Here is a 15,657-nt window from a genome sequence, read left to right on the forward strand (position 1 = left end):
GCACGATACTGGATGCTTGGGGTTGGTGCACTGGGATGACCCAGAGGGATGGTATGGGGAGGAGGAGGATTCAGGATGGGGAGCACATGTATACCTGTGGTGGATTCATTTTGATATATGGCAAAACCAATACAATATTGTAAAGTTAAAAAATAAAATACATAAATAAATAAATAAAATCATATATAAAAATTATATAGAATATAAACTGTGAAAATGGAGGATTATTATTATTATGTTTATTTACTAAAGGACATCCCAGAATGTGGGTATTGAATATATCAGTTAATGGGATGCAGTTCTTTTTCCAAAACATTTTTTTAGTTTTTTTGCATAAGGTTAAACACTGGTATTTAACATAAAGATTATAAAAATAATCTTTAATTTATAAAAAGTATAGATTAAATTTAATTTTAAATTATAAAAATCTTATAAAAATCCTATCAGTATTAAATGGATAAAAATGAGTATTTTATATTGAGCAATAATTTTGTGATATCACACACACACAGACTCACAAAGTATCTGATGTTCTTTCCACATTTTCCACATACTCCTTTCCCTGAATAATTTTTCAGGAGATGTTACATAGTTGTAAACTTTTTACACCCTTAGCACACTGCCTAACTTTCAATAAAAGCAATTCTGATGGTCAATAAACATCAGAAAAATGCTTAAGATCATTAGTAATCAGAGAAGTGCAAATTGAAATAACAATACTAAACCATATTGCCCACAGGACACTGGAAACAAATTTAAATAGCGACAACATTCGGTGCTAGTGAATGTGCCAGAGAGCTGCTACAAACCTTTCAAAATTAATAATACTCATATATTCTGATACAGCAAACCACTTATGAGATGATGGTCTACCAGGAAAATCTCATCAACACTAAGGTAGGTAGATAGATGGCTTATTGCATGGATGGATGGATAATAGGTTGGTAGGTAGATGGATTGTTGGATGGATGGATGGATGGATAGGTAGGTAGGTAAGTAGATAGACTGTTGAATGGATGGATGGATGGATGGATGGATGAATTGATGGTTAGGTAAACAGGTAGATAGGTAGGGAGATGGGTGGATTGTTGGGTGGATAGATGGATAGGTAGGTAGGTAGATAGACAAACAGAGATAGAAATATAGATAGAGACAGAAATAGAGACAGATAGATGATAGATGCATACACATATGTTACTGCATCTACATTACCTGTGTATGTGTATCTGTATTCCATACAGAATAATTAGAAACAAAATTAATATCCAGAAATTGACAAAGGTAAAATAAAATGTTTTATAGCAACACATGTTCTATGATGCAGCTATTAAAGAGGATGGATTATATCCACTTCAATTAAACCACAGAGATGCTCATGATGCATTATACATGAAAGCAGGGGACTGAGAGATATAGATAATGTGATTCCACTTTTTAAGAAGCTCTAAAAAGGAAAGCATAAGTGCTCCCTCTCCACATGTATACATGAGCATGGAATAAGGCATGGATGACCAATCATAAATCCTTGATGTATCCGAGGAAGGGAAAAACCGGATGCTATGGGGAGAAAAGGACTATTCACACTCTGCAAAGTTTCATAGGTGTGGTTACTTACAATTTTTGAAAAGGAGACTAATAAGAGAAAAAATATAAATTACAAAGCAAAATAAAACACACATACAATCTTTATCTATACGAGGACCGGCTTTGTGAATCCTATTTTTTCCTTCCCTTCTCAGGCACAAATGTAAAGGCAACCTGCAAACTCAATGCCAGGATTCCATCCTGAGGGGGCCTGCACTAACCCTGAAAACCCCCCAGACTACAGAATCTGGGGAATGACTCTAGAAGATTCTAGATGTGTAACTGATTGACTCTGTGACTCTAGGCAAACTCCTCAACCTCCCTGAGCTTGCCTCAGCTTCCTCATGCATGAAATGGAGAAGGAACTAGGTTGGTAAAACTCTTCGCAGTAGATTATGACTACATGACACGCTGCCTATAGTCCTGATTTAAAATATCTGTCAAACTGGTGAAGACTGCTCCCGGGAAAAAGGCATGCTAGAGCACATCTGAATCATTTCCGTTAAAACTCTGTTCTGCGCTAACCATGAGGCTCTGGGTTTTGCGTCAAGGTCAATGTCCCCATTCAGTTACTCTCAGAATCTATAAAACCTGGTTTAACAGTCCAAATGAACTGAGGGTAGAGGAGATCTGCATAAAGAATGATGACCATAATAAAAGGTTTACACCAGAGTTCCCAAACTATTTTTCCATGATATACTGTGCTAATGGGTTTCCCACTTATCCATGAAAATAAATTTGAGCAATGTTAGGCCTATCAATCTCAATGGACGTGAGTCTGAGTGAACTCCGGGAGTTGGTGATGGACAGGGAGGCCTGGCGTGCTGAGATTCATGGGGTCACAAAGAGTCGGACACGACTGAGCGACTGAACTGAACTGAACTGAACTGAGGCTTATCAGTTAGATCATTTTTGTCTGAAACTAGGTGTATACTTGGCTTAATTCATAAGAACATCTATTGAACTGTTTGGAAGGTTCAGTAATGTCACCAAGAACCAGGCTTTTTCAATTGTTTCAGCCTGCCATGTTTGCAGTGTTAATGAATTCTCTCCTGTTTCTCTCTCCTGTTACAAGACGGCAGCCACAGCTCCGCCCATCACATCCACATATGACCGTGTCCCAGGAAGGAGGGGAAGAGGTTAGAAAGTATTTTCTCTTAGCTTCACTCTGTTTAGGTAAGAATATTTTCCCCAGAAGCATTCACAGAATTCGTCCTGCATCTTACTGACTGAATCTGAGTCATACATCCATCCCTGAAGTGATGATTGGCAAGGAGGATAGGCTTGGACCAACGTTCCCAGTTGGAATACTGCTATCTGTACAAAATGGAGGCTCTGTTGACAGGGAAGAAGGAAGGATGGTATTTGGATGAACAGTCAGCAATGTCTGCCTACTGGCTAAAGTGAAGTTAAAATTGTACCTGTATTACAAGCCTTTCAGAGACTTCAATGTGCTAACAAACACTTTGAACCTCCAAGAGAGGACTAATGTATTGGTTAGCCTTTCTCAAACATACTTGACTATGGAGACATTTTTTGGAACAACATCTATTAAGATCTTCTGAAAGCCTATGACCCCACATAGTGTAGGCTCAAAAATGCTAGTTTCTAAACTAGCGCCTCTTCTACAGGGTATGTACCCTCTTATTAAATAAATGCTTAAATACATTGAATTTTGGGGAGGAAATAAATTCTGCCTATGTTCATAGGTGACTTATTCCTCACAACTTTTCAGTATATAAAAACAGTCTAAAGATAAAATATGAGAAAAAAAAACTCTATTCTTATCTGATGCAAGCCATAAAAAAAGAAAAGATGTACATTGAGGTTTTGGATAAAACTCGGGAACCACAAACCACTACTACCAAAAGGCATCCAGGTATTGTTCAGAAAGCAACAATGACTTCATAAAATTCACTGTCCTTTCCACTAAGCTTAGCAAAAGGGAGAAATACTATACATTAGTAAGAGTTTTCACCAATCCTACTGGGTAAAAAAACTCATTCCATTACGATTCTGGCTTAGTTTTGAAGTGTACAAAAATGAAATCTTGCTCTGAAACATTTCCTGTGTCCATCTAATACTTCCACGTGTCCATCTAATACTTGTGTGTTTCACTTGCCCTTTTGGAAGGGCATGCATTCCTTTCCGGAGATAGCTTTTCCAGTCCCTTTCTCAATTCACCAGCCTCCTGGAGTCTCCCTGGAGCACTCTGGACCAAGTGCTTCTTCTGGTCTCAACTCCTCATGGGAAATTTCTTCTGAGGCAATGGAGCCTCCCTGACTTTCTGAGATTTTTTTCCATCTGGTTTGTGCATGCTCTGCATACATGAGAACACATTGCATGGCCTGTGTGACTCATTACAGACATCTGCATGTTCCATTCCACTGCACTGTGATGTTTTTAAAAAGTACAAATATAAGAAAAATTGCAAACGTTGGCCCTTCTAGAGTCTTCTGCACTCTCTCCCTCTTCTCACCTAGAGAAATACACTAGCACAAAGGTGCCATTGTATAACCGCTTACCTTTTCCATACTGGTATCAATAAATCTCTTAGTATTCATGCAAGTCAATGAAATGAATTCCATCTGAGAGATTACAGAGATTGTGTGTCATGGGAGCAGATAAATGATACACGGGAGACCTAGCAAAGCAGCAGAATGGGAGTTCCTGAGTTGTTTGTTGTTGTTGAAAAGACTTACGCACATGACTTTTCTGGATTTGCTTTAAAAATTGCCCCTCAGTGAATATCCATTTAACTAGAGTGTCGTAACAACAGCCTACAAGGTGCCCTCAGCAACCAGAAGCCCTGAGGATTGTAACACATTTTCAACTTTCCTAAGCAGATATCAGAGATCACAATTGCCTGCCTTCTGCAAGAAATGGTGATTTTAAACCCCAGCCTTCTCAGTTTCAATTATGCTTAATAATCACATGCTGCTTTAAGTTCACAATGTCACTGGTTTTCAAACAACCGAAGAAAAAGGCAAGGTTTTAGTCATTAATATTTCTTGAAAGCAATGTTCTCTCATTCAGTGAAACGACAAGGGTCAAATGGAAATTAGGGAATGCCTTGGAGATCTTCTAGGAACTAAGTAGCTCCTTCTTTCTGGATTTGACAACTCATAAAACAGGAATTGCTGTCCTCTTGAGAGGGTCTGCTCTTGCTTCCCCGAGGGAAGAGGGAGCATCTGGCCAGGGTGATGCTGTCCACTGGTCCATCAAAACCTGGTCCTTACATCTTAAGGTCAATATACAAATTTTAAAAATATTTACTTATTTTTATTTATTTATTTAGGCCATGCTAGATCTTAGTTGCAGCACACGGGGTCTTTCATCTTTATAGTGGTGGGTGGGACAGTGTGTCTCGGTGTGCAAACTCTTAGTTGTGGTACGTGGGATCTAGTTCTCAGACCAGGGATTGAACCTGGGTCCCCTGAACTGGGGGGCTTCCAAGGTGGTGCTAGTGGTAAAGAACCTGCCTGCCAATGCAGGAGACGCAGGAGACAAAGGTTTGATCCCTGGGTCGGGAAGGTCCCAAGAAGTAGGAAATGGCAACCCACTTCAGTATTCTTGCCTGGGAAATCTCATGGACAGAGGGACGTGGCGGGCTACAGTCCATGGGGTTGCAAAGAGTCGGAGACAACTTAGTGACTGAAAAACAACAACAACCACATCATTAGGAGCTCGGGGTTCTGGCTGGTGGACCACCAGGGAAGCCCCCAGTATACAATTTTCAAACTAAGCTCCATTCTGGTTCAGGGGCATGGAAGCATTGCGTCCATGGAGTCAGTGTGACCCTCACTGCAGTGGGTCAGGGGCAAAGACTTGCACAGCCTTCCCCGTGTTTGAGAGCCCTGACTTAGCAGGCCTGTGGGAACGGATACCTTATCTACCTCAGCTACTGATGACAGATGTACATCCCAAACAGCAACAGAACTGTCATCTGCTACTTTCCTTGGCTAAAGTTATCTACTGAAGAAAGTCACACTTCTTGGAAACAAAATGATGCTGCTGTGACCTAGCAATTAGCCAAATACAGACTTCTGACCATGCATGAGAATTTTTATTAGGTAAACTCTAAAACAAGTGGCTGAAGGTCAGTAGGCGGGATGAGAAATGGTGTTTTAACTCCTACCAGCCAGTGGTTTGAACGGATTATATTGGCTCATATAATCAATGGTGCTCTAGAGCTGGTTTGTACTGGTTAGTGAGATCCAACTGTTAAATATAAGAGCATTTACAAGCCGTGGCTGTTGGCAGCTTGAAATTTTCCACAGTGGGAGTACTTATACCATGGAAATTGGCTGACATTACAAATTGTGGCTTTTCTTCCTCCTGAGATCCAGTTTACTAGTACCCAACTGCACATGGGCACAAGCAAGTAGAGTAAACTTCAGAATTCAGAAAACGTTTTCCTCTATCCTGAAGAGCAGACCACACTTCATTTGAAAAAAAAAAATAAATCATGAAAATAAAGCACTGATGTTGCTAACTTAAAATAATTGTTATTCCCAGAGACGTTTTCTCCAAGTTGATAATTTCACATTTGTTTCAAGTAATATGCCTAAGAGGACTCTGCCTTGGCACGGGGGATGGGGGACATGGATGGCTTTTGCCCACTCCAGGAAAGGACTTGCTGGATAACAAAAATGTGGGAGGTTAAGGCAAGAGAACCACTGTGACTAACAGCACGACAGAAAAGGGACCATTTTTCAAATATTTAAATACAGGTCACAGAGCCTGCAGTGATGCTCACTGAAATGTTAATTTAATTCAATTCAGCATGACAAACATTTACAAACAATAAGTGTTGTTGAATTGAATTGAAATGTTAACATTTATTCTCCTGTGATATTTCTCTGCAAAAATTAGGAGGTATCCTTAGACTATAAATTAAATTCCACCCTGAGATGAATGTTAACTCTGTAATAAATGTGATCATCAAATATTTATATCTAGCTTTGTTTCAAGACACCTGCCATTGAATTACTTAGCGGCTTAGATAAAATAATGCAGACGCCACCATACTTATATAGTATGAGAAAAACACAAACAGGGCAATAGAACTTTCTGAACCTTTTAGTTCAGTGGGCAACTTTGAATATTTACGGTTGACAGTTTCATGTTTTCACCACTGGGTAGTTATCTTCTAGGACCAACCTCATTATACAGTGGAAGTGAGAAATAGATTTAAGGGCCTAGATCTGATAGAGTGCCTGATGAGCTATGGAATAAGGTTCGTGACATTGTACAGGAGACAGGGATCAAGACCATCCCCATGGAAAAGAAATGCAAAAAAGCAAAATGGCTGTCTGGGGAGGCCTTACAAATAGCTGTGAAAAGAAGAGAAGCAAAAAGCAAAGGAGAAAAGGAAAGATATAAGCATCTGAATGCAGAGTTCCAAAGAATAGCAAGAAGAGATAAGAAAGCCTTCTTCAGAGAACAATGCAAAGAAATACAGGAAAACAACAGAATGGGAAAGATTAGAGATCTCTTCAGGAAAATCAGAGATACCAAAGGAACATTTCATGCAAAGATAGCTCGAAAAAGGACAGAAATGATATGGACCTAACAGAAGCAGAAGATATTAAGAAGAGATGGCAAGAATACACAGAAGAATTGTACAAAAAAGATCTTCACGACCCAGATAATCATGATGGTGTGATCACTGACCTAGAGCCAGACATCCTGGAATGTGAAGTCAAGTGGGCCTTAGAAAGCATCACTACGAACAAAGCTAGTGGAGGTGATAGAATTCCAGTTGAGCTATTTCAAATCCTGAAAGATGATGCTGTGAAAGTGCTGCACTCAATATGTCAGCAAATTTGGAAAACTCAGCAGTGGCCACAGCACTGGAAAAGGGCAGTTTTCATTCCAATCCCAAAGAAAGGCAATGCCAAAGAATGCTCAAACTACCACACAATTGCACTCATCTCATATGCTAGTAAAGTAATGCTCAAAATTCTCCAAGCCAGGCTTCAGCAATATGTGAACCGTGAACTTCCTCATGTTCAAGCTGGTTTTAGAAAAGGCAGAGGAACCAGAGATCAAATTGCCAACATCCGCTGGATCATGGAAAAAGCAAGAGAGTTCCAGAAAAACATCTATTTCTGCTTTATTGACTATGCCAAAGCCTTTGAGTGTGTGGATCACAATAAACTGTGGAAAATTCTGAAAGAGATGGGAATACCAGACCACCTGACCTGCCTCCTGAGAAACCTGTATGCAGGTCAGGAAGCAACAGTTAGAACTGGACATGGAACAACAGACTGGTTCCAAATAGGAAAAGGAGTACGTCAAGGCTGTATATTGTCACCCTGCTTATTTAACTTATATGCAGGGTACATCATGAGAAACGCTGGACTGGAAGAAACACAAGCTGGAATCAAGATTGCCGGGAGAAATATCAATAACCTCAGATATGCAGATGACACCACCCTTATGGCAGAAAGTGAAGAGGAACTCAAAAGCCTCTTGATGAAAGTGAAAGTGGAGAGTGAAAAAGTTGGCTTAAAGCTCAACATTCAGAAAATGAAGATCATGGCATCCGGTCCCATCACTTCATGGGAAATAGATGGGGAAACAGTGGAAACAGTGTCAGACTTTATCTTTCTGGGCTCCAAAATCACTGCAGATGGTGACTGCAGCCATGAAATTAAAAGACGCTTACTCCTTGGAAGGAAAGTTATGACCAACCTAGATAGCATATTCAAAAGCAGAGACATTACTTTGCCAACAAAGGTCCGTCTAGTCAAGGTTATGGTTTTTCCTGTGGTCATGTATGGATGTGAGAGTTGGACTGTGAAGAGGCTGAGCGCCGAAGAATTGATGCTTTTGAACTGTGGTGTTGGAGAAGACTCTTGAGAGTCCCTTGGACTGCAAGGAGATCCAACTAGTCCATTCTAAAGGAGATCAGCCCTGGGATTTCTTTGGAAGGACTGATGCTAAAGCTGAAACTCCAGTACTTTGGCCACCTCATGCAAAGAGTTGACTCATTGGAAAAGACTCTGATGCTGGGAGGGATTGGGGGCAAGAGGAGAAGGGGACGACAGAGGATGAGATGGCTGGATGGCATCACGGACTTGATGGACATGAGTCTGAGTGAACTCCGGGAGTTGGTGATGGACAGGGAGGCCTGGTGTGCTGCGATTCATGGGGTCGCAAAGAGTCGGACACGACTGAGCGACTGATCTGATCTGAGTTATCTTCCAACTTCTGAAGATGACATCTGTCAGAAAGAATTAAAACCTTCTAGGGATTGTTGAGAAAGGAGCACTCTCTCCTTTTGACCTTGAAGTTGAACCTGGGAGTCTACAGATCTGACCCCCTTGGGAACTACCTTCCTACAGGGGAGTAAACCCAACATGAAGGAGAGCAGATATGACTGATGGATGGAAATTAAGGCCTGGTGAACTTGCTTAAGCACTTAGAACAAGCCATTCCATGGTCATCACTACACTGACTTATAAGTTACATGAGCAAATAAATTAACTTTGTTTATAATACTTTGACGGTTTCTGTTGCTCACCACCAAGAGAGTCCTAATTTATGAAATATTTATAGATTTTTCAAACTACTTTTTAAACCCAAATCACCAGAAATGCTGACTTCTAACAGGCTTCTGAAAGTGCCAAGCCATCTCTTTTCCTGTCTTTATTTCCAAACCCTTCGGCCTGTAACCTTGCAGTTCTTCCTACCTCTTGATACTGACCTTGGCCATCTGATCTGCTCGGGCCACTGGAATGCTAATGGGCATGATGCGTGCTATCAGGAGTTTAAAGCAGGCTTGCCCTCTTGAGCTTCTGTCACCACCATCACAAGAAGAGGCTCTGGCTCAAGGAAGTTACAAGACGTGCCAGCAGCAGACCCAGGCCTCCCCCCACCCCCACAGCCACCGGAGAATGAGATGAAGCCACTCCCGCCAACTTGCAGACCTCTCAGAATAAAGAACTGTCGGTTTAAGATCCTGGGTCCTCACTATTTCCAAGGCAGGAATACAGATGCAGACACAGAATGGACACATGCAGACTCAGTGGGGAAGGAGGCGGGGCGGGATGAATCTGGAAGCAGCACTGATGTATATACACTGCTGCTGCTGCTGCTGCTAAGGTGCTTCAGTCATGTCTGACTCTGCGCGACCCCATAGACGGCAGCCCGGCAGGCTCCACCGTCCCCTGGGATTCTCCAGGCAAGAACACTGGAGTGGGGTGCCATTTCCTTCTCCAATGCATGAAAGTGAAAGTGAAGTCACTAAGTCATGTCCAACTCTTAGTGACCCCATGGACTGCAGCCCATCAGGCTCCTCCGTCCATGGGATTTTCCAGGCAAGAGTACTGGAGTGGGGTGCCATCACCTTCTCCGGTATATACACTACCATACGTAAAATAGCTAGCTAGTGGGAAGCTGCTGTCTAGCACAGGGAGCTCAGCTTGGTGCTGTGATGATCTAGAGGCAGGGGATGGGGAGAGCAGAGGGAGGTCCACGAGGGCTGGGATATAGGTATACATATGGCTCCAAAATCACTGCAGATGGTGACTGCAGCCATGAAAATAAAAGACGCTTACTCCTTGGAAGGAAAGTTATGACCAACCTAGATAGCATATTCAAAAGCAGAGACATTACTTTGCCAACAAAGGTCCGTCTAGTCAAGGCTATGGTTTTTCCTGTGGTCATGTATGGATGTGAGAGTTGGACTGTAAAGAAAGCTGAGCGCCAAAGAATTGATGCTTTTGAACTGTGGTGTTGGAGAAGACTCTTGAGAGTCCCTTGGACTGCAAGGAAATCCAACCAATCCATTCTAAAGGAGATCAGTCCTGGGTGTTCTTTGGAAGGACTGATGCTAAAGCTGAAACTCCAGTACTTTGGCCACCTCATGTGAAGAGTTGACTCATTGGAAAAGACTCTGATGCTGGGAGGGATTGGGGGCAGGAGGAGAAGGGGGCGACAGAGGATGAGATGGCTGGATGGCATCACGGACTTGATGGACATGAGTCTGAGTGAACTCCAGGAGATGGTGATGGACAGGGAGGCCTGGTGTGCTGCGATTCATGGGGTTGCAAAGAGTTGGACATGACTGAGTGACTGAACTGAACTGAATGGCTGATTCACCTCACTGTGCAGAAGAAAGTAACATAACCTTGTAAAGCAATTATATTCCAATTGAAAAAAAAAGATCCTGGGTTTTCAGACAGTCCTCACTCGTACTCAGAGAACCCTTGTCACACAGAGCGGCATGCAGAGCACCTGCAAGGAGGAGGAGGCTGATTAAATCTCAGGGAGACCCTGCAGGCTTTTGCCAGTGAAATATGAACAGGGAATGAAGAAGGAGAGGTTTTCCAAATCAGAGATCACAAACGCTGATGCTTCTGGTGACCAAGCAGGTAAGACAATAATTTTAAAAAATAATTAAAACACAGCATGTGGCATTTGCCAGGCACTGTCCTGGGTGTTTTACAAATACCAGTTCACTGAATCCTCCTAACAGTTATCTGAGTTCGGCATTGCTATCTTCAGGACCCTGGGATGGAACAGTACAGACAGTTTCAGCAGCTTGCCCCGGTCATGAAGCTTGTCAAGGGTGGCCCTCGCTTTCCCTGGCTCTTGGCCTCTCTGAACCACAATGAAACAGGCTTGACAAAACCTAGGGGGTGTGGGGGGCACCACTGTGTTCCGTGCCTTGTCACCATGTGGGACTGAGAGCGCGCTCATCTTCTCAAAGAAGCCAAGAATCTAGACTGTTTACAATTTCCCTCTTTAAAACTGTTTGGAATATTTGAATGCTCGATTTTTAAAACACTATCGAGGTTAACCCTATAGAGCTCAGGCTCAGCAAATCACAACTAGAGCCACACTTGGCCGTGGCCTGCCCTCCACCCACTGGTCTCAGCAGCAGAGCCCTCTCAGGTGACAAGCGCCCAGCACGCACACCTCAAGACCTTCTCTAGTGTCACTGCAAGTGGTTCAAAAGCTTTGTCCTTATGTTAGAAAAAGGCGAGCAACCAGGGAGCTGCCACATTCGCCTCTGCCTGTCTGTCCTTCTGTCAGCCCCACGTTCTCACAGGCCATATTTCGGGTCCTTGAAGTTACTGGGATCTCTCCCACACCCAGAGATTGGACCTGGGGCTCCCACTGCCTGAAATCAGTCATCTCTCCTTTCCTCACTGGGTCTTAGCTGCATGTCACTTCCTCCAGGAAACCTCTGCCAGCAGCCCTCATGACCATACTAGGGAATGCACCTGAGTGCTTCTGGAGCATCGTATACCTCCCCTTACCAAGACGTAGGTGCACCTGTATTTTATCTGCTCTGCCGCCTGGATGTATCTCTCCCCAGGCTAGGATGCTGCAGAGCAGAGGGGAGAGCTGCTTTGTTCCCAACATCTACAATAGAGGGTGCTGAGAAAATGGTTATGACATGAAAGAAGGGATCCATATATGAGAGAACATGTACAGATCTTACAAACGTTACTTTCAGTGAGCCTATCAGAAACCCACGGACACACAGACACACACACACAGCAAGTACCTAGATAAAGCAAGAGCGCGGTTAACTCTTTCCTCAAGGCCTAGCGTGCCCAGGGCCTTCCAGGCCAGCCAGAACTTGAATGCATCTGGTCTCCTGCTGCATTGGATGGATTTGTCGCCTGTGTCATAGCTGACATCATAAAATTTATCCTGCTGGAAGAGGTAAGACGCGTTGGCCGAGTAGCATCTCTTGAGAAGGTCCTTTTGGGGGAAAAAATAGACAGAAAGACAACTTGTAATATTGTCCATTTTTCAAATACATTTGATTTCAAAAAAACACACCCCACCAATGAAACCTCGTATAATATTCTACTGCTTCGTGCCAAAGGCATTTGGTCTGGCTCTGTGACTGACCTGTGTCTGGAACACTTGGTGTGTATTAACTTTGAGACACAGACAACTCCTTGTATTTTCAAAAAAACCCCAAATCCTCACAGTTGAGAATGCTAAGTCCATCCTCACACTTGTATGGGTGAGTATTAAGAAACTTTAAACGACCATGTCATCATCTGTATGACATCAACATGGGCCAATTACTCCAGATGGGGAAAAAAAAAATCTATTTGTAACTCACTCAAGGTTCCACATTAGAAAAATACCCAACATACCATATATACTTTATACAATTTCACAGGCGAAAAAAACTAGGCCTTGGGGACTTTGCTGGTGGTCTAGTGGCTAGGACTCCAGACTCGCAACGCAGGGGGCCTGGGTCTGATCCCTGGTCAGGGAACTAGACCCCACACACTGCAACTAAGAATTCCATGTCACAAGTAAGATCGAGGATCCCATGTGCCGCAACTGAGAGCCAGTGCAGCCAAAGAAATATAAATTAAACAAACAAGAAAAAACCTAGGCTTTAAAATCCCTTTTTTCAATTCATATCCATAATGAAAAGGCCAGAATCGACAGTTAACCCAGAGATTAAAAAAAAAAAAATGAGGAAAGAGCGACGGAAGAGTGAAAAACAGAGCTGACCAAATAGCGTCTACAGTTCCGCAGGGTTTGCGGTTTGGTCTCACACTGGTTTTACCTGTAATCAAATTCAATAATTCCATTTATATTTATTGACTGGTTACTTCTCTTTACAATTTACCCTGAGTGACAATTTACCCTGTTTATTTCCATTCTACAGTCTTTACTTTGACCTCAAATTATGAGCATTTAAGCCCTGTTTCCTTCAAGTCATGTGGGATCTAAAACCCCAGGATTCCTAAGCCACCCCTCAGCCCCCACAATTCCCGGAGCATCGTCACTCCCAGGGAACACCTATTAGAACCTCTGCTTCCCCAGCATGGCCTCCCCTCGTGGCTCAGACGGTAAAGAGTCTGCCTACACTGTGGGAGATCGGGGTTCCATCCCTGGGTTGGGAAGATCCCCTGGAGAAGGAAATGGCAACCCACTCCAGTATTCTTGCCTGGAAAATCCCATGGACGGAGGAGCTTGGTTGGCTACTGTCCATGGGGTCGCGAAGTGTGGGACGCGACTGAGCGACTTCACTACCGCTATCACTATTCCCCAGCATAACAGACTATTCAGTGTCCCTCAACCACGAGATCATGCCCTATGTCTTCATTTACACTGTTTGCTTGACCTTGTCTCTGCTTTAATATATTTGGCACATTCGGAAGAATATACCCAGCATATTTATAAGCTGTAAAGTTTACTAACATCGAATGTGGCTTCCCTCTTTGGGTTCCATCTCAGGTTCTGCTTCCCTCCAGCGTTTTTTACCTGCCCCTCCTGCTAGACCCCTTTCCTCCTCCCACCCTTGACTGCATTTGCTGGCTTTGGTTCTGAGTCACCCCTCCTCGGTGAGCAGCCCTCTATATTCTCTCCTCGAGAACCAAGCAGCTTCTCGACGGCAGGAATCATTTCCTGTCCATGTCCACACCCACAGGCTTAACACGGTATCGAGCACAAGACCCTCACTAAGCTGTTAGCTGAGGACACGGCTCCCCACGTTCTGTCCCTCTCCCCCATCATCCTGACATATCATATGAACAGAATAAACACAGGCACAGGAACATCTTCCAGACTTTAACAATGCAGAACCACCAGCGCTGACAGGAAGCCCTGGAGAAACTCCCCAGAGTCACAGAGGTCCTAGAAAAAATGATCCCTCCTAAAGAGGGAATATGCATTTTATATGTTTTTAGAGACTATGTATTCATGCATTTAACAAACATTTAGAAACTTACTCATGATGAGTCAGGCATTGCACTTTACAGTGTGCATACCAATGTTTTCTAATAGTAAGGATTTGCAGTTTAGTGGGAGACTGATGTATAATTCAATGATTATTTTCAATATTTACTTCTAAGAATAAGCTTTCTTTTGTACACATTGTTATATTTAAAATAAAATGTTTTTCCATGAGAGAATGTATTTATTCCATGTACCCATCTGACTGATCAACAAGTATATAAAGAATAAAAAGAAAATTTCAAGGTATCATATTCCAAACGAAAGCACACATTTGCTGTTTCAATAACAATATTCGCCTGTGTGGACACTAATTTGGGTATTATTTGCACCAGAAAGTATGATTCAATACTATGCAAAAAAATGTATACTGACTATAGTCAAGAACTCCCAAGTCCCACTCATCCACTATCCAAAAGTAAACTGATTTTAAAATAACAAAGGAATGCTCATAAGCCTTCAGCCTGGCTCAAATGGGTAATATTGGTAGACATAGAAGAAGAGGAGATTGCTCCAAAGTGATCATTAAGGTAGAAAAAGTGTGTATTCTTTAATCTTTAGCTTAATTCTATCATCAATCTCTCAACTCTGATCATAGCTGCCACCGCCACATCTCCCTACTCTCAAAGGTCAGGAAATTTGGGTATTGTTTCCATAGCAACTACAGCCTGACCATATATTATGACATTAAAAGGCCACTGCAGCTTAAGGACAAAGCACACACACGCGCACGCGCGCGCACACACACACACACACACATATACACACTTGTACTTGCATCATGAGTACAAATTTACTTTCATCGACCATGAAAGATGCAAAAAAATCCCCAAATCACGTGAACACTGGACACATCCCGGGCAAGTTTCAGTGCCTGCTGCCAGTGATTGAAAGGGAGAGGAACCCATCCATCCTGGGAAGACGAATGGCATCACTGTCGGCAAAAGGAGGAGTGGAGAGCCGAGAAAGTATGTCGTAAGATGAGCGATTACCCTGCAGTCATGACACCGCTGATCTCGCTGCACTGAAAAATCCTCCTGCCTTGGGAAGGTTTCAAGAACAACTAGAGGCTTGGGACTTCCTTTATTGAAAATAAATGAGAATTCTCCCCTCAAAGTCCCTGCTTTGCATTTTGGTTTCTGTCCTTATACTAAAATGGATGAGATGTCTCCAGTTTTAAGACAGACATCAACCAAGAGGATGTTCGGATCTCCAGAGAAAAACAGCACTTTAGAATAAGTGTGGTAAAAGTTAACGTTTTTGAAAATAATTAGTCACTGTTGTGCTATTAAAGAGAAGGACTGTGTTTGTCTTGCTCATCTTTATATTCTTAGCCCTGGCAAG

General features: G+C 42.6%; 1 protein-coding gene across 3 annotated transcripts in view; it reads right to left on the reverse strand.

The window, feature by feature from the left end:
• Positions 1-15,657, reverse strand: part of GADL1 (glutamate decarboxylase like 1) — a 194,450-nt gene that overhangs the window by 82,542 nt on the left and 96,251 nt on the right. For all 3 annotated transcript variants that reach the window (XM_070359089.1, XM_070359088.1, XM_070359091.1), the window contains exon 12: positions 12,110-12,309. In XM_070359089.1, coding sequence (XP_070215190.1) covers positions 12,110-12,309 — 200 coding nt within the window. The remainder of the gene's footprint in view (positions 1-12,109; positions 12,310-15,657) is intronic.

This window comes from Bos mutus, chromosome 22 (assembly GCF_027580195.1).
Source record: "Bos mutus isolate GX-2022 chromosome 22, NWIPB_WYAK_1.1, whole genome shotgun sequence".
Taxonomy (NCBI): Eukaryota; Metazoa; Chordata; class Mammalia; order Artiodactyla; family Bovidae; genus Bos; species Bos mutus.